The sequence below is a fragment of the Heptranchias perlo genome, chromosome 42 (genome assembly GCF_035084215.1).
Source record: "Heptranchias perlo isolate sHepPer1 chromosome 42, sHepPer1.hap1, whole genome shotgun sequence".
In the NCBI taxonomy this organism is placed as follows: domain Eukaryota; kingdom Metazoa; phylum Chordata; class Chondrichthyes; order Hexanchiformes; family Hexanchidae; genus Heptranchias; species Heptranchias perlo.
Window position 1 is genome coordinate 6270263 of NC_090366.1, and position 25136 is coordinate 6295398.

The 25136-nt window shown below is 53.3% G+C and overlaps 1 protein-coding gene across 1 annotated transcript in view; it reads right to left on the minus strand.

Moving 5' to 3' along the window:
- LOC137306166 (POU domain, class 2, transcription factor 2-like) overlaps nt 1–25136 on the minus strand; it is a 565364-nt gene that overhangs the window by 87776 nt on the left and 452452 nt on the right. Inside the window, exons 10-12 of the mRNA XM_067975227.1 lie at nt 24846–24987; nt 23232–23380; nt 16639–16812 (exon numbers count right to left, since the gene is read on the minus strand). Of these exons, the coding sequence (XP_067831328.1) occupies nt 16639–16812; nt 23232–23380; nt 24846–24987 (465 nt within the window). The remainder of the gene's footprint in view (nt 1–16638; nt 16813–23231; nt 23381–24845; nt 24988–25136) is intronic.

A 25136-nucleotide genomic window follows, 5' to 3' on the forward strand; every position in this document is an offset into this window, starting at 1 on the left:
TCAGGTTTCCCTGTATATTTCCCGTGCGTCAGGTTTCCCTGTATATTTACCGTGCGTCAGTGTTCCCTGTATATTTACCGTGCGTCAGTGTTCCCTGTATATTTACCGTGCGTCAGTGTTCCCTGTATATTTACCGTGCGTCAGGTTTCCCTGTATATTTACCGTGCGTCAGTGTTCCCTGTATATTTACCGTGCGTCAGTGTTCCCTGTATATTTACCTTGCGTCAGTGTTCCCTGTATATTTACCGTGCGTCAGGTATCCCTGTATATTTACCGTGTGTCAGGTTTCCCTGTATATTTACCGTGTGTCAGGGTTCCCTGTATATTTACCGTGTGTCAGTGTTCCCTGTATATTTACCGTGCGCCAGGTTTCCCTGTATATTTACCGTGCGTCAGTTTTCCCTGTATATTTACCGTGCGTCAGTGTTCCCTGTATATTTACCGTGTGTCAGTGTTCCCTGTATATTTACCGTGCGTCAGTGTTCCCTGTATATTTACCGTGCGTCAGGTTTCCCTGTATATTTACCGTGTGTCAGGTTTCCCTGTATATTTACAGTGCGCCAGGTTTCCCTGTATATTTACCGTGTGTCAGTGTTCCCTGTATATTTACCGTGTGTCAGGTTTCCCTGTATATTTACCGTGCGTCAGTGTTCCCTGTATATTTACCGTGCGTCAGTGTTCCCTGTATATTTACCGTGCGTCAGTGTTCCCAGTATATTTACCGTGCGTCAGTTTTCCCTGTATATTTACAGTGCGTCAGTGTTCCCTGTATATTTACCGTGCGTCAGTGTTCCCTGTATATTTACCGTGCGCCAGGTTTCCCTGTATATTTACCGTGCGTCAGTGTTCCCTGTATATTTACCGTGCGTCAGTGTTCCCTGTATATTTACCGTGCGTCAGGTTTCCCTGTATATTTACCGTGCGTCAGTGATCCCTGTATATTTACCGTGCGTCAGTTTTCCCTGTATATTTACAGTGCGTCAGTGTTCCCTGTATATTTACCGTGCGTCAGTGTTCCCTGTATATTTACCGTGCGCCAGGTTTCCCTGTATATTTACCATGCGTCAGTGTTCCCTGTATATTTACCGTGCGTCACTGTTCCCTGTATATTTACCGTGCGTCAGTGTTCCCTGTATATTTACCGTGCGGCAGTGTTCCCTGTATATTTACCGTGCGTCAGGTTTCCCTGTATATTTTCCGTGTGTCAGGTTTCCCTGTATATTTCCCGTGCGTCAGGTTTCCCTGTATATTTACCGTGCGTCAGTGTTCCCTGCATATTTACCATGCGTCAGTGTTCCCTGTATATTTACCGTGCGTCAGTGTTCCCTGGATATTTCCCGTGCGTCAGTGTTCCCTGTATATTTACCGTGCGTCAGTGTTCCCTGTATATTTACCGTGCGTCAGTGTTCCCTGGATATTTCCCGTGCGTCAGTGTTCCCTGTATATTTACCGTGCGTCAGTGTTCCCTGGATATTTATCGTGCGTCAGGTTTCCATGTATATTTACCGTGCGTCAGTGTTCCCTGAATGTTGACCGTGCGTCACTGTTCCCTGTATATTTACCGTGCGTCAGTGTTCCCTGTATATTTACCGTGCGTCAGTGTTCCCTGTATATTTACCGTGCGTCAGGTTTCCCTGTATATTTACCGTGCGTCAGTGTTCCCTGTATATTTACTGTGCGTCAGTGTTCCCTGGATATTTACCGTGCATCAGGTTTCCCTGTATATTGACTGTGCGTCAGTGTTCCCTGTATATTTACCGTGTGTCAGGTTTCCCTGTATATTTGCCGTGCGTCAGTGTTCCCTGTATATTTACCGTGCGTCACAATTCCCTGTATATTTACCGTGCGTCAGGTTTCCCTGTATATTGACCGTGCGTCAGTGTTCCCTGTATATTTACCGTGTGTCAGTGTTCCCTGTATATTTACCGTGCGTCAGGTTTCCCTGTATATTTACCGTGCGTCAGTGTTCCCTGTATATTTACCGTGCGTCACAATTCCCTCTATATTTACCGTGCGTCAGCGTTCCCTGTATATTTACCGTGCGTCACGTTTCTCTGTATATTTACCATGCGTCAGGGTTCCCTGTATATTTACCGTGTGTCAGGTTTCCCTGTATATTTGCCGTGCGTCAGTGTTCCCTGTATATTTACCGTGCGTCAGTGTTCCCTGTATATTTGCCGTGCGTCAGTGTTCCCTGGATATTTACAGTGTGTCAGGTTTCCCTGTATATTAACCGTGCGTCAGTGCTCCCTGGATATTTACCGTGTGTCAGGTTTCCCTGGAAATTTACCGTGCGTCAGGTTTCCCTGGATATTTACCGTGCGTCAGTGTTCCCTGTATAATTACCGTGCGTCAGTGTTCCCTGTATATTTACCGTGCGTCAGTGTTCCCTGTATATTTACCGTGCGTCAGGATTCCCTGTATATTTATCGTGCGTCAGTGTTCCCTGTATATTTACCGTGCGTCAGTGTTCCCTCGATATTTACCGTGCGTCAGGTTTCCCTGTATATTTACTGTGCGTCAGTGTTCCCTGTATATTTACCGTGCGTCAGTGTTCCCTGTATATTTACCGTGCGTCAGGTTTCCCTGTATATTTACCGTGCGTCAGGTTTCGATGGATATTTCCCATGCGTCAGTGTTCCCTGTATATTTACCGTGCGTCAGGTTTCCCTGTATATTTACCGTGCGTCAGGTTTCGATGGATATTTGCCATGCGTCAGTGTTCCCTGGATATTTACCGTGCGTCACTGTTCCCTGTATATTTACAGTGTGTCAGTGTTCCCTGTATATTTACCGTGTGTCAGTGTTCCCTGTATATTTACCGTGCGTCAGTGTTCCCTGTATATTTACCGTGCGTCACTGTTCCCTGGATATTTACCGTGCGTCACTGTTCCCTGGATATTTACCGTGTGTCAGTGTTCCCTGTATATTTACCGTGTGTCAGTGTTCCCTGTATATTTACCGTGCGTCAGGTTTCCCTGTATATTTACCGTGCGTCAGTGTTCCCTGTATATTTACCGTGCGTCAGGTTTCCGTGTATATTTACCGTGCGTCACGTTTCTCTGTATATTTACCATGCGTCAGGTTGCCCTGTATATTTGCCGTGCGTCAGTGTTCCCTGTATATTTACCGTGCGTCACGTTTCTCTGTATATTTACCATGCGTCAGGGTTCCCTGTATATTTACCGTGTGTCAGGTTTCCCTGTATATTTGCCGTGCGTCAGTGTTCCCTGTATATTTACCGTGCGTCAGTGTTCCCTGTATTTTTGCCGTGCGTCAGTGTTCCCTTGATATTTCCCGTGCGTCAGTGTTCCCTGTATATTTACCGTGCGTCAGTGTTCCCTGTATATTTACCGTGCGTCAGTGTTCCCTGGATATTTACCGTGCGTCAGTGTTCCCTGGATATTTATCGTGGGTCAGGTTTCCCTGTATATTTACCGTGCGTAAGTGTTCCCTGTATATTTACCGTGCGTCACTGTTCCCTGTATATTTACCGTGCGTCAGTGTTCCCTGGATATTTACCATGCGTCACTGTTCCCTGTATATTTACCGTGCGTCAGTGTTCCCTGGATATTTATCGTGCGTCAGGTTTCCCTGTATATTTACCGTGCGTCAGTGTTCCCTGTATATTTACCGTGCGTCAGTTTTCCCTGTATATTTACCGTGTGTCAGTGTTCCCTGTATATTTACAGTGCGCCAGGTTTCCCTGTATATTTATCGTGTGTCTGTGTTCCCTGTATATTTACCGTGTGTCAGGTTTCCCTGTATATTTACCGTGCGTCAGTGTTCCCTGTATATTTGCCGTGCGTCAGTGTTCCCTGTATATTTACCGTGCGTCAGGTTTCCCTGTATATTTTCCGTGTGTCAGGTTTCCCTGTATATTTACCGTGCGTCAGGTTTCCCTGTATACTTACCGTGCGTCAGGTTTCCCTGTATATTTACCGTGTGTCAGTGTTCCCTGCATATTTACCGTGCGTCAGTGTTCCCTGTATATTTACCGTGCGTCAGTGTTCCCTGGATATTTCCCGTGCGTCAGTGTTCCCTGGATATTTAACGTGCGTCAGTGTTCCCTGTATATTTACCGTGCGTCAGTGTTCCGTGGATATTTCCCGTGCGTCAGTGTTCCCCGTATATTTACCGTGCGTCAGTGTTCCCTGTATATTTACCGTGCGTCAGTGTTCCCTGGATATTTACCGTGCGTCAGTGTTCCCTGGATATTTATCGTGGGTCAGGTTTCCCTGTATATTTACCGTGCGTAAGTGTTCCCTGTATATTTACCGTGCGTCACTGTTCCCTGTATATTTACACTGCGTCAGTGTTCCCTGGATATTTACCATGCGTCAGTGTTCCCTGTATATTTACCGTGCGTCAGTGTTCCCTGTATATTTACCGTGCGTCAGGTTTCCCTGTATATTTACCGTGCGTCAGGTTTCGATGGATATTTGCCATGCGTCAGCGTTCCCTGTATATTTACCGTGCGTCAGGATTCCCTGTATATTAACCGTTCGTCAGTGTTCCCTGTATATTTACCGTTTGTCAGTGTTCCCTGTATATTTACCGTGTGTCAGTGTTTGCTGTATATTTACCGTGCGTCAGGTTTCCCTGTATATTTACCGTGTGTCAGGTTTCCCTGTATATTTACCGTGTGTCAGTGTTCCCTGTATATTTACCGTGCGTCAGTGTTCCCTGTATATTTACCGTGTGTCAGGTTTCCCTGTATATTTACCGTGCGTCAGTGTTCCCTGTATATTTACCGTGCGTCAGGTTTCCCTGTATATTTTCCGTGTGTCAGGTTTCCCTGTATATTTACCGTGCGTCAGATTTCCCTGTATATTTACCGTGCGTCAGGTTTCCCTGTATATTTACCGTGTGTCAGTGTTCCCTGCATATTTACCGTGCGTCAGTGTTCCCTGTATATTTACCGTGCGTCAGTGTTCCCTGGATATTTCCCGTGCGTCAGTGTTCCCTGGATATTTACCGTGCGTCAGTGTTCCCTGTATATTTACCGTGCGTCAGTGTTCCCTTGATATTTCCCGTGCGTCAGTGTTCCCTGTATATTTACCGTGCGTCAGTGTTCCCTGTATATTTACCGTGCGTCAGTGTTCCCTGGATATTTACCGTGCGTCAGTGTTCCCTGGATATTTATCGTGGGTCAGGTTTCCCTGTACATTTACCGTGCGTAAGTGTTCCCTGTATATTTACCGTGCGTCACTGTTCCCTGTATATTTACCGTGCGTCAGTGTTCCCTGGATATTTACCGTGCGTCACTGTTCCCTGTATATTTACCGTGCGTCAGTGTTCCCTGGATATTTATCGTGCGTCAGGTTTCCCTGTATTTTTACCGTGCGTCAGTGTTCCCTGTATATTTACTGTGCGTCAGTGTTCCCTGTATATTTACCGTGCGTCAGTGTTCCCTGTATATTTACCGTGTGTCAGGTTTCCTTGTATATTTACCGAGCGTCAATGTTCCCTGTATATTTACCGTGAGTCAGTGTTCGCTGTATATTTACAGTGCGTCAGGTTTCCCTGTATGTTTACCGTGCGTCAGGTTTCCCTGTATATTTACCGTGCGTCAGTGTTCCCTGTATATTTACCGTGCGTCAATGTTCCCTGTATATTTACCGTGCGTCAGGTTTCCCTGTATATTTACCGTGTGTCAGGTTTCCCTGTATATTTACCGTGTGTCAGTGTTCCCTGTATATTTACCGTGCGCCAGGTATCCCTGTATATTTACCGTGCGTCAGTGTTCCCTGTCTATTTACCGTGTGTCAGTGTTCCCTGTATATTTGCCGTGCGTCAGTGTTCCCTGTATATTTACCGTGCGTCAGGTTTCCCTGTATATTTACCGTGTGTCAGGTTTCCCTGTATATTTACCGTGTGTCAGTGTTCCCTGTATATTTACCGTGCGTCAGTGTTCCCTGTATATTTACCGTGTGTCAGGTTTCCCTGTATATTTACCGTGCGTCTGTGATCCCTGTATATTTACCGTGCGTCAGGTTTCCCTGTATATTTACAGTGCGCCAGGTTTCCCTGTATATTTATCGTGTGTCAGTGTTCCCTGTATATTTACCGTGTGTCAGTGTTCCCTGTATATTTACCGTGTGTCAGGTTTCCCTGTATATTTACAGTGCGCCAGGTTTCCCTGTATATTTATCGTGTGTCAGTGTTCCCTGTATATTTACCGTGTGTCAGTGTTCCCTGTATATTTACCGTGTGTCAGGTTTCCCTGTATATTTACCGTGCGTCAGTGTTCCCTGGATATTTACCGTGCGTCAGGTTTCCCTGTATATTTACCGTGCGTCAGTGTTCCCTGTATATTTACCGTGTGTCAGGTTTCCCTGTATATTTACCGTGCGTCAGTGTTCCCTGGATATTTACCGTGCGTCAGGTTTCCCTGTATATTTACCGTGCGTCAGTGTTCCCTGTATATTTACCGTGTGTCAGTGTTCCCTGTATATTGACCGTGTGTCAGGTTTCCCTGTATATTTACCGTGCGTCAGTGTTCCCTCGATATTTACCGTGCGTCAGGTTTCCCTGTACATTTACCGTGCGTCAGTGTTTCCTGTATATTTACCGTGCGTCAGTGTTCCCTGCATATTTACCGTGCGTCAGGGTTCCCTGTATATTTACCGTGCGTCAGTGTTCCCTGCATATTTACCGTGCGTCACGTTTCTCTGTATATTTACCATGCGTCAGGTTTCCCTGTATATTTACCGTGTGTCAGTGTTCCCTGTATATTTGCCGTGCGTCAGTGTTCCCTGTACATTTACCGTGTGTCAGTGTTCCCTGTATATTTACCGTGTGTCAGTGTTCCCTGTATATTTGCCGTGCGTCAGTGTTCCCTGTATATTTACCGTGTGTCAGTGTTCCCTGTATATTTACCGTGTGTCAGTCTTCCCTGTATATTTGCCGTGCGTCAGTGTTCCCTGTCTTTTACCGTGTGTCAGTGCTCCCTGTATATTTACCGTGAGTCAGTGTTCCCTGTATATTTACCGTGCGTCAGTGTTCCCTGTATATTTGCCGTGCGTCAGTGTTCCCTGTATATTAACGTGCGGCAGTGTTCCCTGTATATTTACCGTGCGTCAGGTTTCCCTGTATATTTACCGTGCATCACTGTTCCCTGTATATTTACCGTGTGTCAGGTTTCCCTGTATATTTACAGTGCGTCAGGTTTCCCTGTATATTTACCGTGCGTCAGAGTTCCCTGGATATTTACCGTGTGTCAGGTTTCCCTGGAAATTTACCGTGCGTCAGTGTTCCCTGTATAATTACAGTGCATCAGTGTTCCCTGTATATTTACCGTGTGTCAGTGTTCTCTGTATATTTACCGTGTGTCAGTGTTCCCTGTATATTTACCGTGCGTCACTGTTCCCTGGATATTTACCGTGCGCCAGGTTTCCCTGTATATTTACCGTGCGTCAGGTTTCCCTGTATATTTACCGTGCGTCAGTGTTCCCTGTATATTTACCGTGCGTCAGTGTTCCCTGTATATTTACCGTGCGTCAGGTTTCCCTGTATATTTACCGTGCGTCAGGTTTCCCTGTATATTTCCCGTGCGTCAGTGTTCCCTGTATATTTACCGTGCGTCAGGTTTCCCTGTATATTTACCGTGCGTCAGTGTTCCCTGTATATTTACCGTGCGTCAGTGTTCCCTGTATATTTACCGTGCGTCAGGTTTCCCTGTATATTTACCGTGCGTCAGTGTTCCCTGTATATTTACCGTGCGTCAGGTTTCCCTGTATATTTTCCGTGTGTCAGGTTTCCCTGTATATTTACCATGCGTCAGGTTTCCCTGTATATTTACCGTGCGTCAGGTTTCCCTGTATATTTACCGTGTGTCAGTGTTCCCTGCATATTTACCGTGCGTCAGTGTTCCCTGTATATTTACCGTGCGTCAGTGTTCCCTGCATATTTACCGTGCGTCAGTGTTCCCTGTATATTTACCGTGCGTCAGTGTTCCCTGTATATTTACCGTGCGTCAGTGTTCCCTGGATATTTACCGTGCGTCAGTGTTCCCTGTATATTTACCGTGCGTCAGTGTTCCCTGTATATTTACCGTGCGTCAGTGTTCCCTGGATATTTATCGTGCGTCAGTGTTCCCTGGATATTTCCCGTGCGTCAGTGTTCCCTGTATATTTACCGTGCGTCAGGTTTCCCTGGATATTTACCGTGCGTCAGTGTTCCCTGTATATTTACCGTGCGTCAGTGTTCCCTGTATATTTACCGTGCGTCAGGTTTCCCTGTATATTTACCGTGTGTCAGGTTTCCCTGTATATTTACCGTGTGTCAGTGTTCCCTGTATATTTACCGTGCGTCAGTGTTCCCTGTATATTTACCGTGTGTCAGGTTTCCCTGTATATTTACCGTGCGTCTGTGATCCCTGTATATTTACCGTGCGTCAGGTTTCCCTGTATATTTACCGTGCGTCAGTGTTCCCTGTATATTTACCGTGCGTCAGTGTTCACTGTATATTTACCGTGCGTCAGTTTTCCCTGTATATTTACAGTGCGTCAGTGTTCCCTGTATATTTACCGTGCGTCAGTTTTCCCTGTATATTTACAGTGCGCCAGGTTTCCCTGTATATTTATCGTGTGTCAGTGTTCCCTGTGTATTTACTGTGTGTCAGGTTTCCCTGTATATTTACCGTGCGTCAGTGTTCCCTGTATATTTACCGTGCGTCAGTTTTCCCTGTATATTTACCGTGCGTCAGTGTTCCCTGGATATTTCCCGTGCGTCAGTTTTCCCTGTATATTTACCGTGCGTCAGTGTTCCCTGTATATTTACCGTGCGTCAGTGTTCCCTGTATATTAACCGTGCGTCAGTTTTCCCTGTATATTTACAGTGCGCCAAGTTTCCCTGTATATTTATCGTGTGTCCGTGTTCCCTGTATATTTACCGTGCGTCAGGTTTCCCTGTATATTTACCGTGCGTCAGTGTTCCCTGTATATTTACCGTGCGCCAGGTTTCCCTGTATATTTACCGTGCGCCAGGTTTCCCTGTATATTTACCGTGCATCAGGTTTCCCTGTATATTTACCGTGCGTCAGTGTTCCCTGTATATTTACAGTGTGTCAGGTTTCCCTGTATATTTACCGTGCGTCAGTGTTCCCTGTATATTTACCGTGCGTCAGGTTTCCCTGTATATTTACCGTGCGTCAGTGTTCCCTGTATATTTCCCGTGCGTCAGTGTTCCCTGTATATTTACCGTGCGTCAGGTTTCCCTGTATATTTTCCGTGTGTCAGTGTTCCCTGCATATTTACCGTGCGTCAGTGTTCCCTGGATATTTCCCGTGCGTCAGTGTTCCCTGTATATTTACCGTGCGTCAGTGTTCCCTGTATATTTACCGTGCGTCAGTGTTCCCTGTCTATTTACCGTGCGTCAGTGTTCCCTGTATATTTACCGTGCGTCAGTGTTCCCTGGATATTTACCGTGCGTCAGGTTTCCCTGTATATTTTCCGTGTGTCAGGTTTCCCTGTATATTTACCGTGCGTCAGATTTCCCTGTATATTTACCGTGCGTCAGGTTTCCCTGTATATTTACCGTGTGTCAGTGTTCCCTGCATATTTACCGTGCGTCAGTGTTCCCTGTATATTTACCGTGCGTCAGTGTTCCCTGGATATTTCCCGTGCGTCAGTGTTCCCTGGATATTTACCGTGCGTCAGTGTTCCCTGTATATTTACCGTGCGTCAGTGTTCCCTTGATATTTCCCGTGCGTCAGTGTTCCCTGTATATTTACCGTGCGTCAGTGTTCCCTGTATATTTACCGTGCGTCAGTGTTCCCTGGATATTTACCGTGCGTCAGTGTTCCCTGGATATTTATCGTGGGTCAGGTTTCCCTGTACATTTACCGTGCGTAAGTGTTCCCTGTATATTTACCGTGCGTCACTGTTCCCTGTATATTTACCGTGCGTCAGTGTTCCCTGGATATTTACCGTGCGTCACTGTTCCCTGTATATTTACCGTGCGTCAGTGTTCCCTGGATATTTATCGTGCGTCAGGTTTCCCTGTATTTTTACCGTGCGTCAGTGTTCCCTGTATATTTACTGTGCGTCAGTGTTCCCTGTATATTTACCGTGCGTCAGTGTTCCCTGTATATTTACCGTGTGTCAGGTTTCCTTGTATATTTACCGAGCGTCAATGTTCCCTGTATATTTACCGTGAGTCAGTGTTCGCTGTATATTTACAGTGCGTCAGGTTTCCCTGTATGTTTACCGTGCGTCAGGTTTCCCTGTATATTTACCGTGCGTCAGTGTTCCCTGTATATTTACCGTGCGTCAATGTTCCCTGTATATTTACCGTGCGTCAGGTTTCCCTGTATATTTACCGTGTGTCAGGTTTCCCTGTATATTTACCGTGTGTCAGTGTTCCCTGTATATTTACCGTGCGCCAGGTATCCCTGTATATTTACCGTGCGTCAGTGTTCCCTGTCTATTTACCGTGTGTCAGTGTTCCCTGTATATTTGCCGTGCGTCAGTGTTCCCTGTATATTTACCGTGCGTCAGGTTTCCCTGTATATTTACCGTGTGTCAGGTTTCCCTGTATATTTACCGTGTGTCAGTGTTCCCTGTATATTTACCGTGCGTCAGTGTTCCCTGTATATTTACCGTGTGTCAGGTTTCCCTGTATATTTACCGTGCGTCTGTGATCCCTGTATATTTACCGTGCGTCAGGTTTCCCTGTATATTTACAGTGCGCCAGGTTTCCCTGTATATTTATCGTGTGTCAGTGTTCCCTGTATATTTACCGTGTGTCAGTGTTCCCTGTATATTTACCGTGTGTCAGGTTTCCCTGTATATTTACAGTGCGCCAGGTTTCCCTGTATATTTATCGTGTGTCAGTGTTCCCTGTATATTTACCGTGTGTCAGTGTTCCCTGTATATTTACCGTGTGTCAGGTTTCCCTGTATATTTACCGTGCGTCAGTGTTCCCTGGATATTTACCGTGCGTCAGGTTTCCCTGTATATTTACCGTGCGTCAGTGTTCCCTGTATATTTACCGTGTGTCAGGTTTCCCTGTATATTTACCGTGCGTCAGTGTTCCCTGGATATTTACCGTGCGTCAGGTTTCCCTGTATATTTACCGTGCGTCAGTGTTCCCTGTATATTTACCGTGTGTCAGTGTTCCCTGTATATTGACCGTGTGTCAGGTTTCCCTGTATATTTACCGTGCGTCAGTGTTCCCTCGATATTTACCGTGCGTCAGGTTTCCCTGTACATTTACCGTGCGTCAGTGTTTCCTGTATATTTACCGTGCGTCAGTGTTCCCTGCATATTTACCGTGCGTCAGGGTTCCCTGTATATTTACCGTGCGTCAGTGTTCCCTGCATATTTACCGTGCGTCACGTTTCTCTGTATATTTACCATGCGTCAGGTTTCCCTGTATATTTACCGTGTGTCAGTGTTCCCTGTATATTTGCCGTGCGTCAGTGTTCCCTGTACATTTACCGTGTGTCAGTGTTCCCTGTATATTTACCGTGTGTCAGTGTTCCCTGTATATTTGCCGTGCGTCAGTGTTCCCTGTATATTTACCGTGTGTCAGTGTTCCCTGTATATTTACCGTGTGTCAGTCTTCCCTGTATATTTGCCGTGCGTCAGTGTTCCCTGTCTTTTACCGTGTGTCAGTGCTCCCTGTATATTTACCGTGAGTCAGTGTTCCCTGTATATTTACCGTGCGTCAGTGTTCCCTGTATATTTGCCGTGCGTCAGTGTTCCCTGTATATTAACGTGCGGCAGTGTTCCCTGTATATTTACCGTGCGTCAGGTTTCCCTGTATATTTACCGTGCATCACTGTTCCCTGTATATTTACCGTGTGTCAGGTTTCCCTGTATATTTACAGTGCGTCAGGTTTCCCTGTATATTTACCGTGCGTCAGAGTTCCCTGGATATTTACCGTGTGTCAGGTTTCCCTGGAAATTTACCGTGCGTCAGTGTTCCCTGTATAATTACAGTGCATCAGTGTTCCCTGTATATTTACCGTGTGTCAGTGTTCTCTGTATATTTACCGTGTGTCAGTGTTCCCTGTATATTTACCGTGCGTCACTGTTCCCTGGATATTTACCGTGCGCCAGGTTTCCCTGTATATTTACCGTGCGTCAGGTTTCCCTGTATATTTACCGTGCGTCAGTGTTCCCTGTATATTTACCGTGCGTCAGTGTTCCCTGTATATTTACCGTGCGCCAGGTTTCCCTGTATATTTACCGTGCGTCAGGTTTCCCTGTATATTTCCCGTGCGTCAGTGTTCCCTGTATATTTACCGTGCGTCAGGTTTCCCTGTATATTTACCGTGCGTCAGTGTTCCCTGTATATTTACCGTGCGTCAGTGTTCCCTGTATATTTACCGTGCGTCAGGTTTCCCTGTATATTTACCGTGCGTCAGTGTTCCCTGTATATTTACCGTGCGTCAGGTTTCCCTGTATATTTTCCGTGTGTCAGGTTTCCCTGTATATTTACCATGCGTCAGGTTTCCCTGTATATTTACCGTGCGTCAGGTTTCCCTGTATATTTACCGTGTGTCAGTGTTCCCTGCATATTTACCGTGCGTCAGTGTTCCCTGTATATTTACCGTGCGTCAGTGTTCCCTGCATATTTACCGTGCGTCAGTGTTCCCTGTATATTTACCGTGCGTCAGTGTTCCCTGTATATTTACCGTGCGTCAGTGTTCCCTGGATATTTACCGTGCGTCAGTGTTCCCTGTATATTTACCGTGCGTCAGTGTTCCCTGTATATTTACCGTGCGTCAGTGTTCCCTGGATATTTATCGTGCGTCAGTGTTCCCTGGATATTTCCCGTGCGTCAGTGTTCCCTGTATATTTACCGTGCGTCAGGTTTCCCTGGATATTTACCGTGCGTCAGTGTTCCCTGTATATTTACCGTGCGTCAGTGTTCCCTGTATATTTACCGTGCGTCAGGTTTCCCTGTATATTTACCGTGTGTCAGGTTTCCCTGTATATTTACCGTGTGTCAGTGTTCCCTGTATATTTACCGTGCGTCAGTGTTCCCTGTATATTTACCGTGTGTCAGGTTTCCCTGTATATTTACCGTGCGTCTGTGATCCCTGTATATTTACCGTGCGTCAGGTTTCCCTGTATATTTACCGTGCGTCAGTGTTCCCTGTATATTTACCGTGCGTCAGTGTTCACTGTATATTTACCGTGCGTCAGTTTTCCCTGTATATTTACAGTGCGTCAGTGTTCCCTGTATATTTACCGTGCGTCAGTTTTCCCTGTATATTTACAGTGCGCCAGGTTTCCCTGTATATTTATCGTGTGTCAGTGTTCCCTGTGTATTTACTGTGTGTCAGGTTTCCCTGTATATTTACCGTGCGTCAGTGTTCCCTGTATATTTACCGTGCGTCAGTTTTCCCTGTATATTTACCGTGCGTCAGTGTTCCCTGGATATTTCCCGTGCGTCAGTTTTCCCTGTATATTTACCGTGCGTCAGTGTTCCCTGTATATTTACCGTGCGTCAGTGTTCCCTGTATATTAACCGTGCGTCAGTTTTCCCTGTATATTTACAGTGCGCCAAGTTTCCCTGTATATTTATCGTGTGTCCGTGTTCCCTGTATATTTACCGTGCGTCAGGTTTCCCTGTATATTTACCGTGCGTCAGTGTTCCCTGTATATTTACCGTGCGCCAGGTTTCCCTGTATATTTACCGTGCGCCAGGTTTCCCTGTATATTTACCGTGCATCAGGTTTCCCTGTATATTTACCGTGCGTCAGTGTTCCCTGTATATTTACAGTGTGTCAGGTTTCCCTGTATATTTACCGTGCGTCAGTGTTCCCTGTATATTTACCGTGCGTCAGGTTTCCCTGTATATTTACCGTGCGTCAGTGTTCCCTGTATATTTCCCGTGCGTCAGTGTTCCCTGTATATTTACCGTGCGTCAGGTTTCCCTGTATATTTTCCGTGTGTCAGTGTTCCCTGCATATTTACCGTGCGTCAGTGTTCCCTGGATATTTCCCGTGCGTCAGTGTTCCCTGTATATTTACCGTGCGTCAGTGTTCCCTGTATATTTACCGTGCGTCAGTGTTCCCTGTCTATTTACCGTGCGTCAGTGTTCCCTGTATATTTACCGTGCGTCAGTGTTCCCTGGATATTTATCGTGCGTCAGTGTTCCCTGGATATTTCCCGTGCGTCAGTGTTCCCTGTATATTTACCGTGCGTCAGTGTTCCCTGTATATTTACCGTGCGTCAGGTTTCCCTGGATATTTACCGTGCGTCAGTGTTCCCTGTATATTTACCGTGCGCCAGGTTTCCCTGTATATTTACCGTGCGTCAGTGTTCCCTGTATATTTACCGTGCGTCAGTGTTCCCTGGATATTTACCGTGCGTCAGGTTTCCCTGTATATTTACCGTGCGTCAGGTTTCGATGGATATTTGCCATGCGTCAGTTTTCCCTGTATATTTACAGTGCGTCAGTGTTCCCTGTATATTTACCGTGCGTCAGTTTTCCCTGTCTATTTACCGTGCGTCAGTGTTCCCTGTATATTTACCGTGCGTCAGTGTTCCCTGGATATTTATCGTGCGTCAGTGTTCCCTGGATATTTCCCGTGCGTCAGTGTTCCCTGTATATTTACCGTGCGTCAGTGTTCCCTGTATATTTACCGTGCGTCAGGTTTCCCTGGATATTTACCGTGCGTCAGTGTTCCCTGTATATTTACCGTGCGCCAGGTTTCCCTGTATATTTACCGTGCGTCAGTGTTCCCTGTATATTTACCGTGCGTCAGTGTTCCCTGGATATTTACCGTGCGTCAGGTTTCCCTGTATATTTACCGTGCGTCAGGTTTCGATGGATATTTGCCATGCGTCAGTTTTCCCTGTATATTTACAGTGCGTCAGTGTTCCCTGTATATTTACCGTGCGTCAGTTTTCCCTGTATATTTACCGTGTGTCAGTGTTCCCTGTATATTTACAGTGCGTCAGGTTTCCCTGTATATTTACCGTGCGTCAGTGTTCCCTGTATATTTGCCATGCGTCAGTGTTCCCTGTATATTTACCGTGCGTCAGGTTTCCCTGTATATTTACCGTGCGTCAGTGTTCCCTGTATATTTGCCGTGCGTCAGGTTTCCCTGGATATTTACCGTGCGTCAGGTTTCCCTGTATATTTACCGTGCGTCAGTGTTCCCTGTATATTTACCGTGCGTCAGGTTTCCCTGGATATTTACCGTGCGTCAGTGTTCCCTGTATATTTACCGTGCGTCAGGTTTCCATTCCCTCTCTCTCACTCTCGGGGGGCTGCGACTCTCACTCTCGGGGGGCTCTTGCTCTCACTGTCTCAGGGGGCTGTGACTCTCACTCTCGGGGGGCTCTCGCTCTCACTCTCGGGGGGGCTCTTAATCTCACTCTCTTCAGGGGCTCTCAATCTCACTCTCTCGGGGGGCTGTGAATCTCACTCTCTCGGGGGGCTCTTAATCTCACTCTCTCGGGGGGCTGTGACTCTCAATCTCAGGGGCCCTCCCTCTCACTCTCGGGGGCCCTCGCTCTCACTCTCTCGGGGGGCTGAGATTCTCACTCTAGTTGGCTCTCAATCTCACTCTCTCGGGGGTCTCTCACGCTCGCTGTCTCGGGGGGGGGCTCTCGCTCTCTCTCACTCTCTCGGGGGTCTCTCACGCTCGCTCTCTCGGGGGGGGCTCTCGCTCTCTCTCACTCTCTCGGGGGGCTCTCACGCTCGCTCTCTCGGGGGGGGCTCTCGCTCTCTCTCACTCTGTCGGGGGGCTCTCACGCTCGCTCTCTCGGGGGGGGCTCTCGCTCTCTCTCACTCTCTCAGGGGGCTCTCACGCTCGCTCTCTCGGGGGGGGCTCTCGCTCTCTCTCACTCTCTCAGGGGGCTCTCACGCTCGCTCTCTCGGGGGGGGCTCTCGCTCTCTCTCACTCTCTCGGGGGGCTCTCACGCTCGCTCTCTCGGGGGGTCTCTCGCTCTCTCTCACTCTCTCGGGGGGCTCTCACGCTCGCTCTCTCGGTGGGGGCTCTCGCTCTCTCTCACTCTCTCGGGGGGCTCTCACGCTCGCTCTCTCGGGGGGGGCTCTCGCTCTCTCTCACTCTCTCGGGGGGCTGCGACTCTCACATTCACACTGTGGGGTTTGTAAGGCTCACTCTCGGGGGACTGTAACACTCACGCTGTGTGGTCTGTAACGCTCACCATGTGGGGTCTGTAACGCTCACTGTGTGGGGTCTGTAACGCTCACTCTGTGGGGTCTGTAACGCTCACTCTGTGGGGACTGTAACGCTCACTCTGTGGGGACTGTAACGCTCACTCTGTGGGGACTGTAACGATCACTGTGGGGACTGTAACGATCACTCTGTGGGGACTGTAACGATCACTATGTGTGGACTGTAACGTTCACTCTGTGGGGACTGTAACGCTCACTCTGTGGGGTCTGTAATGTTCACTCTCGGGGGACTGTAACGCTCACTCTTGGGGGTCTGTAACGCTCACTCTGTAGGGACTGTAACGCTCACGGTGGGTTCTGCAACGCTCACTCTGTGGGGACTGTTATGATCACTCTGTGGGGACTGTTACGATCACTCTGTGGGGACTGTAACGCTCACTCTGTGGGGACTGTAATGCTCATTATGTGGGGTACGTAACGCTCTCTCTGTGGGGACTGTAACGCTCTCCCTGTGGGGACTGTACTCACCATGTGAGTGTTGTAGATGGACGGTTTGCTGTGTGTGGACAGCCCACTGTTGCTGGCTGGATTGATTCGTTTTTCTTTCTGTCTCCTGTTACAGAACCAGACGCGAATCACCTCCTTTTCCATCGTAAGCTGCTCCGCAATCAGCAGAATCTCCTCTGAGTTCGGCTTCTGATTCTGGAGGAACACAGAGACACAGTCGCTGTCACACAGAGTCGCCGTCACAGTGTCCCCGTCACACAGTGTCCCCGTCACACAGTGTCCACGTCACAGTGTCCCCGTCACACAGTGTCCCCGTCACACAGTGTCCCCGTCACACAGTGTCCCCGTCACACAGTGTCCCCACTTCACACAGTGTCCCCGTCACACAGTGTCCCCGTCACACAGTGTCCCCGTCACACAGTGTCCCCACTTCACACAGTGTCCCCGTCACACAGTGTCCCCGTCACACAGTGTCCCCGTCACACAGTGTCCCCACTTCACACAGTGTCCCCACTTCACACTGTGTCCCCGTCACACAGTGTCCCCGTCACACAGTGTCCCCGTCACACAGTGTCCCCACTTCACACAGTGTCCCCGTCACACAGTGTCCCCGTCACACAGTGTCCCCACTTCACACAGTGTCCCCACTTCACACAGTGTCCCCGTCACACAGTGTCCCCGTCACACAGTGTCCCCGTCACACAGTGTCCCCGTCACACAGTGTCCCCACTTCACACAGTGTCCCCGTCACACAGTGTCCCCACTTCACACAGTGTCCCCGTCACACAGTGTCCCCGTCACACAGTGTCCCCACTTCACACAGTGTCCCCGTCACACAGTGTCCCCGTCACACAGTGTCCCCGTCACACAGTGTCCCCACTTCACACAGTGTCCCCACTTCACACAGTGTCCCCGTCGCACAGTGTCCCCGTCACACAGTGTCCCCACTTCACACAGTGTCCCCGTCACACAGTGTCCCCGTCACACAGTGTCCCCACTTCACACAGTGTCCCCGTCACACAGTGTCCCCGTCACACAGTGTCCCCACTTCACACAGTGTCCCCGTCACACAGTGTCCCCGTCACACAGTGTCCCCACTTCACACAGTGTCCCCGTCACACAGTGTCCCCACTTCACACAGTGTCCCCGTCACACAGTGTCCCCACTTCACACAGTGTCCCCGTCACACAGTGTCCCCGTCACACAGTGTCCCCGTCACACAGTGTCCCCGTCACACAGTGTCCCCGTCACACAGTGTCCCCACTTCACACAGTGTCCCCGTCACACAGTGTCCCCACTTCACACAGTGTCCCCGTCACACAGTGTCCCCACTTCACACAGTGTCCCCGTCACACAGTGTCCCCACTTCACACAGTGTCCCCGTCACACAGTGTCCCCACTTCACACAGTGTCCCCGTCACACAGTGGCCCCGTCACACAGTGGCCCCGTCACACAGTGTCCCCACTTCACACAGTGTCCCCGTCACACAGTGTCCCCACTTCACACAGTGTCCCCGTCACACAGTGTCCCCGTCACACAGTGTCCCCATCACACAGTGTCCCCACGTCACACAGTGTCCCCACTTCACACAGTGTCCCCACTTCACACAGTGTCCCCGTCACACAGTGTCCCCGTCACACAGTGTCCCCGTCACACAGTGTCCCCACTTCACACAGTGTCCCCGTCACACAGTGTCCCCACTTCACACAGTGTCCCCGTCACACAGTGTCCCCACTTCACACAGTGTCCCCACTTCACACAGTGTCCCCGTCACACAGTGTCCCCGTCACACAGTGTCCCCGTCACACAGTGTCCCCACTTCACACAGTGTCCCCGTCACACAGTGTCCCCGTCACACAGTGTCCCCGTCACACAGTGTCCCCACTTCACACAGTGTCCCCGTCACACAGTGTCCCCGTCACACAGTGTCCCCGTCACACAGTGTCCCCGTCACACAGTGTCCCCACTTCACACAGTGTCCCCGTCACACAGTGTCCCCGTCACACAGTGTCCCCACTTCACACAGTGTCCCCGTCACACAGTGTCCCCGTCACACAGTGTCCCCGTCACACAGTGTCCCCACTTCACACAGTGTCCCCACTTCACACAGTGTCCCCGTCACACAGTGTCCCCACTTCACACAGTGTCCCCGTCACACAGTGTCCCCGTCACACAGTGTCCCCGTCACACAGTGTCCCCACTTCACACAGTGTCCCCACTTCACACAGTGTCCCCGTCACACAGTGTCCCCGTCACACAGTGTCCCCACTTCACACAGTGTCCCCGTCACACAGTGTCCCCGTCACACAGTGTCCCCACTTCACACAGTGTCCCCACTTCACACAGTGTCCCCGTCACACAGTGTCCCCGTCACACAGTGTCCCCGTCACACAGTGTCCCCACTTCACACAGTGTCCCCACTTCACACAGTGTCCCCGTCACACAGTGTCCCCACTTCACACAGTGTCCCCGTCACACAGTGTCCCCACTTCACACAGTGTCCCCACATCACACAGTGTCCCCGTCACACAGTGTCCCCATCACACAGTGTCCCCACTTCACACAGTGTCCCCGTCACACAGTGTCCCCGTCACACAGTGTCCCCGTCACACAGTGTCCCCACTTCACACAGTGTCCCCGTCACACAGTGTCCCCGTCACACAGTGTCCCCGTCACACAGTGTCCCCACTTCACACAGTGTCCCCGTCACACAGTGTCCCCGTCACACAGTGTCCCCGTCACACAGTGTCCCCACTTCACACAGTGTCCCCGTCACACAGTGTCCCCACTTCACACAGTGTCCCCACTTCACACAGTGTCCCCACTTCACACAGTGTCCCTGTCACACAGTGTCCCCGTCACACAGTGTCCCCACTTCACACAGTGTCCCCACTTCACACAGTGTCCCCGTCACACAGTGTCCCCGTCACACAGTGTCCCCACATCACATAGTGTCCCCCCCGTCACACAGTTTTGGACGTGGGGCCTGGGTGAGGGGCTGTGACTGGTTCCTGGGGCCTGGGTGAGGGGCAGTGACTGGGCCGAGGGGCCTGGGTGAGGGGCAGTGACATGGCCCTGGGGCAAGGGTGAGGGGCAGTGACTGGGCTGAGGGGCCTGGGTGAGGGGCAGTGACAGGGCCCTGGGGCCTGGGTGAGGGGCAGTGACTGGGTTCTGGGCCCTGGGTGAGGGGCAGTGACTGGGCCCTGGGGCCTGGGTGAGGGGCAGTGACTGGGCCCTGGGTGAGGGGCAGTGACTGGGCCCTGGGGCCTGGGTGAGTGGCAGTGACTGGGGACTGGGGCCTGGGTGAGGGGCAGTGACTGGGCCCTGGGGCCTGGGTGAGGGGCAGTGACTGGGGACCTGGGCCCTGGGTGAGGGGCAGTGACTGGGGACCTGGGCCCTGGGTGAGGGGCAGTGACTGGGGACCTGGGCCCTGGGTGAGGGGCAGTGACTGAGCCCTGGGTGAGGGGCAGTGACTGGGCCCTGGGTGAGGGGCAGTGACAGGGCCCTGGGTGAGGGGCAGTGACAGGGCCCTGGGTGAGGGGCAGTGACTGGGCCCTGGGGCCTGGGTGAGGGGCAGTGACTGGGGACTGGGCCCTGGGTGAGGGGCAGTGACTGGGCCCTGGGGCCTGGGTGAGGGGCAGTGACTGGGGACTGGGCCCTGGGTGAGGGGCAGTGACTGGGGTCTGGGGCCTGGGTGAGGGGCAGTGACTGGGGTCTGGGGCCTGGGTGAGGGGCAGTGACTGGGGACTGGGGCCTGGATGAGGGGCAGTGACTGGGGACTGGGCCCTGGGTGAGGGGCAGTGACAGGGCCCTGGGTGAGGCGCAGTGACTGGGCCCTGGGCCCTGGGTGAGGGGCAGTGACTGGGCCCTGGGGCCTGGGTGAGGCGCAGTGGCTGGGCCCTGGGGCCTGGGTGAGGGGCAGTGACTGGGGACTGGGGCCTGGGTGAGGGGCAGTGACTGGGGACTGGGGCCTGGGTGAGGGGCAGTGACAGGGGACTGGGGCCTGGGTGAGGGGCAGTGACAGGGGACTGGGCCCTGGGTGAGGGGCAGTGACTGGGGACTGGGCCCTGGGTGAGGGGCAGTGACTGGGGACTGGGGCCTGGGTGAGGGGCAGTGACTGGGGACTGGGGCCTGAGTGAGGGGCAGTGACTGGGGACTGGGCCCTGGGTGAGGGGCAGTGACTGGGGACTGGGCCCTGGGTGAGGGGCAGTGACTGGGCCCTGGGGCCTGGGTGAGGGGCAGTGACTGGGCCCTGGGGCCTGGGTTTGGGGCAGTGACTGGGCCCTGGGTGAGGGGCAGTGACTGGGGACTGGACCCTGAGTGAGGGGCAGTGACTGGGGACTGGGCCCTGGGTGAGGGGCAGTGACTGGGCCCTGGGGCCTGGGTGAGTGGCAGTGACTGGGCCCTGGGGCCTGGGTGAGTGGCAGTGACTGGGGACTGGGGCCTGGGTGAGGGGCAGTGACTGGGCCCTGGGTGAGGAGCAGTGACTGGACCCTGGGGCCTGGGTGAGGGGCAGTGACTGGGCCCTGGGTGAGGGGCAGTGACTGGGCCCTGGGTGAGGGGCAGTGACTGGGGACTGGGGCCTGGGTGAGGGGCAGTGACTGGGGACTGGGGCCTGAGTGAGGGGCAGTGACTGGGGACTGGGCCCTGGGTGAGGGGCAGTGACTGGGGACTGGGCCCTGGGTGAGGGGCAGTGACTGGGCCCTGGGGCCTGGGTGAGGGGCAGTGACTGGGCCCTGGGGCCTGGGTTTGGGGCGGTGACTGGGCCCTGGGTGAGGGGCAGTGACTGGGGACTGGACCCTGAGTGAGGGGCAGTGACTGGGGACTGGGCCCTGGGTGAGGGGCAGTGACTGGGCCCTGGGGCCTGGGTGAGTGGCAGTGACTGGGCCCTGGGGCCTGGGTGAGTGGCAGTGACTGGGGACTGGGGCCTGGGTGAGGGGCAGTGACTGGGCCCTGGGTGAGGAGCAGTGACTGGACCCTGGGGCCTGGGTGAGGGGCAGTGACTGGGCCCTGGGTGAGGGGCAGTGACTGGGCCCTGGGTGAGGGGCAGTGACTGGGGACTGGGCCCTGGGTGAGGGGCAGTGACTGGGGACTGGGCCTTGGGTGAGGGGCAGTGACTGGGCCCTGGGGCCTGGGTGAGGGGCAGTGACTGGGCCCTGGGGCCTGGGTGAGGGGCAGTGACTGGGCCCTGGGTGAGGGGCAGTGACTGGGGACTGGACCCTGAGTGAGGGGCAGTGACTGGGGACTGGGGCCTGGGTGAGGGGCAGTGACTGGGCCCTGGGGCCTGGGTGAGGGGCAGTGACTGGGCCCTGGGTGAGGGGCAGTGACTGGGCCCTGGGTGAGGGGCAGTGACTGGGCCCTGGGCCCTGGGTGAGGGGCAGTGACTGGGCCCTGGGTGAGGGGCAGTGACTGGGCCCCGGGGCCTGGGTGAGGGGCAGTGACTGGGGCCTGGGTGAGGGGCAGTGACTGGGCCCTGGGTGAGGGGCAGTGACTGGGCCCTGGGCCCTGGGTGAGGGGCAGTGACTGGGCCCTGGGTGAGGGGCAGTGACTGGGCCCTGGGTGAGGGGCAGTTTCTGGGGACTGGGGCCTGGGTGAGGGGCAGTGACTGGGCCCTGGGTGAGGGGCAGTGACTGGGGACTGGGGCCTGGGGCCTGGGTGAGGGGCAGTGACTGGGCCCTTGGTGAGGGGCAGTGACTGGGCCCTTGGTGAGGGGCAGTGACTGGGCCCTGGGCCCTGGGTGAGGGGCAGTGACTGGGCCCTGGGTGAGGGGCAGTGACTGGGCCCTGGGTGAGGGGCAGTGACTGGGCCCTGGGTGAGGGGCAGTGACTGGGGACTGGGGACTGGGGCCTGGGTGAGGGGCAGTGACTGGGCCCTTGGTGAGGGGCAGTGACTGGGGCCTGGGTGAGGGGCAGTGACTGGGCCCTGGGTGAGGGGCAGTGACTGGGCCCTGGGCCCTGGGTGAGGGGCAGTGACTGGGCCCTGGGTGAGGGGCAGTGACTGGGCCCTGGGTGAGGGGCAGTGACTGGGCCCTGGGTGAGGGGCAGTGACTGGGGACTGGGGCCTGGGTGAGGGGCAGTGACTGGGCCCTGGGTGAGGGGCAGTGACTGGGGACTGGGGCCTGGGTGAGGGGCAGTGACTGGGCCCTTGGTGAGGGGCAGTGACTGGGCCCTGGGCCCTGTGTGAGGGGCAGTGACTGGGCCCTGGGTGAGGGGCAGTGACTGGGCCCTGGGTGAGGGGCAGTGACTGGGCCCTGGGTGAGGGGCAGTGACTGGGGACTGGGGCCTGGGTGAGTGGCAGTGACTGGGCCCTGGGTGAGGGGCAGTGACTGGGCCCTGGGTGAGGGGCAGTGACTGGGCCCTGGGTGAGGGGCAGTGACTGGGCCCTGGGCCCTGGGTGAGGGGCAGTGACTGGGGACTGGGGCCTGGGTGAGGGGCAGTGACTGGGCCCTTGGTGAGGGGCAGTGACTGGGCCCTGGGCCCTGGGTGAGGGGCAGTGACTGGGCCCTGGGCCCTGGGTGAGGGGCAGTGACTGGGCCCTGGGCCCTGGGTGAGGGGCAGTGACTGGGCCCTGGGTTCTCACACACACCGTTCCTGTCTAGTATTTGATTATTTACTGCGAGAAAGCTCTTCTCTAAGGCCACTCGGACATTGGTCTCGATGCTCGTGCGCTTTTTCCGCCGGCGCCCTCCGATGCCCTCGATGCCGATTGGCGGACTGCTCATTGCATTCGGGCTTGGCAGTGTGGAGTCTGCGGACATGTTTTCTAAAGAAAGAGTCACATGGAAGGGAGGTGAACACACTCGCTAACAGCAGCCCCTCCTCCAACTCCCCCTCCCCAACAACCCTTCCCCCAACTCCTCCATCTCCCCCTCCCCAACTCTCCCTTCCCCCAACCCCCTCCCCAACAACCCTTCCCCCAACTCCTCCATCTCCCCCTCCTCAACACCCCTTTCTCCAACTCCCCCTCCCCCAACTCCCCTGCCCTCACTCCCTCACCCAATTCCCCCCCAACTCCCCCTCCCGAATGCCCCTTCTTCTCCCCCAACTCCCCGTCCCCCAATTACCCCTCCACTGACTCCCCAACATCCTCTCCCCAACTCCATTCCCAGAACAACGTTACCCCTTCCCCTACTCCTGTTTCCCCCGCGACTCCCCCTCCCGAACACCCCTTCCTCTCACCCAAATCCACCGCTCCCAATTCCCCCAACACCACTTCCCCAATTCCTCCTCCCCTGACTCCCCCAATTCCTCCTCCCCTGACTCCCCCAATTCCTCCTCCCCTGACTCCCCCAATTCCTCCTCCCCTGACTCCCCCAACTCACCTACCCCTCCCCAACTCCTCATCCTCCCGCAACACCCCCAGCCCAACTCCTCGTCCCACAACATCCCTACCCCTTTCCTTACTCCTGTTCCCCTCCCCCGAATGCACCTCCCCAACTCCCCTCCCCCAACCCCGAATCTGCCTCCCCAACTCCCTTCCCCCAACCCCGAATCTGCCTCCCCAACTCCCCTCTCCATCCCCCTCCCCAACTCCCCTCTCCATCCTCCTCCCCAACTCCCCTCTCCATCCTCCTCCCCAACTCCCCTCTCCATCCCCCTCCCCAACTCCCCTCTCCATCCCCCTCTCCATCCCCCTCCCCAACTCCCCTCTCCATCCCCCTCCCCAACTCCCCTCTCCATCCCCCTCCCCAACTCCCCTCCCCAACTCCCCTCTCCATCCTCCTCCCCAACTCCCCTCTCCATCCCCCTCCCCTCTCCATCCCCCTCCCCAACTCCCCTCTCCATCCCCCTCCCCAACTCCCCTCTCCATCCCCCTCCCCAACTCCCCTCTCCATCCCCCTCCCCAACTCCCCTCTCCATCCCCCTCCCCTCTCCATCCCCCTCCCCAACTCCCCTCTCCATCCCCCTCCCCTCTCCATCCCCCTCCCCAACTCCCCTCTCCATCCCCCTCCCCAACTCCCCTCTCCAACCCCCTCCCCAACTCCCCCTTCCTGCCCCAGATTCCCGCTCCGCTCCTATTCCCCACCCCGGTAACCCCCTCCCCGATGCACCTTCCCCCGTCCCACATTCCACCCCTCCCATGTTCCCCCCTGCCCGTCGCCCACTCCCCTGAGACCTTTCTCACCGGAACCTGAGAGGTGACCAATTCCAGGAGCAGATCAGAGAAGAATATCCAATTAAAGCAGGAGGTTGACTGGAGAGAGTTGAAGACCCAGGTCTTCACCTACCTGCATCATTCAGCCACTTCTCCAGTAAGGGTTTCAGTTTACACATGTTCTTAAAGCTCAGATTCAGGGCCTCAAAACGGGAGATTGTCGTCTGGCTGAAGTCATTTCCGTAGAGTTTCCCCATCGCCAGTCCGACATCACCCTGGAGACACAGAACAAACCATGGGTCACAGAGTCAGTTACAGGAGTGAGAATCACCGACACACACAGTTACTGGAGAGAGACTCACCGACAAACTCAGTGACAGCAGAGAGACTCACCGACAGACTCAGTTACAGCAGAGAGACTCAC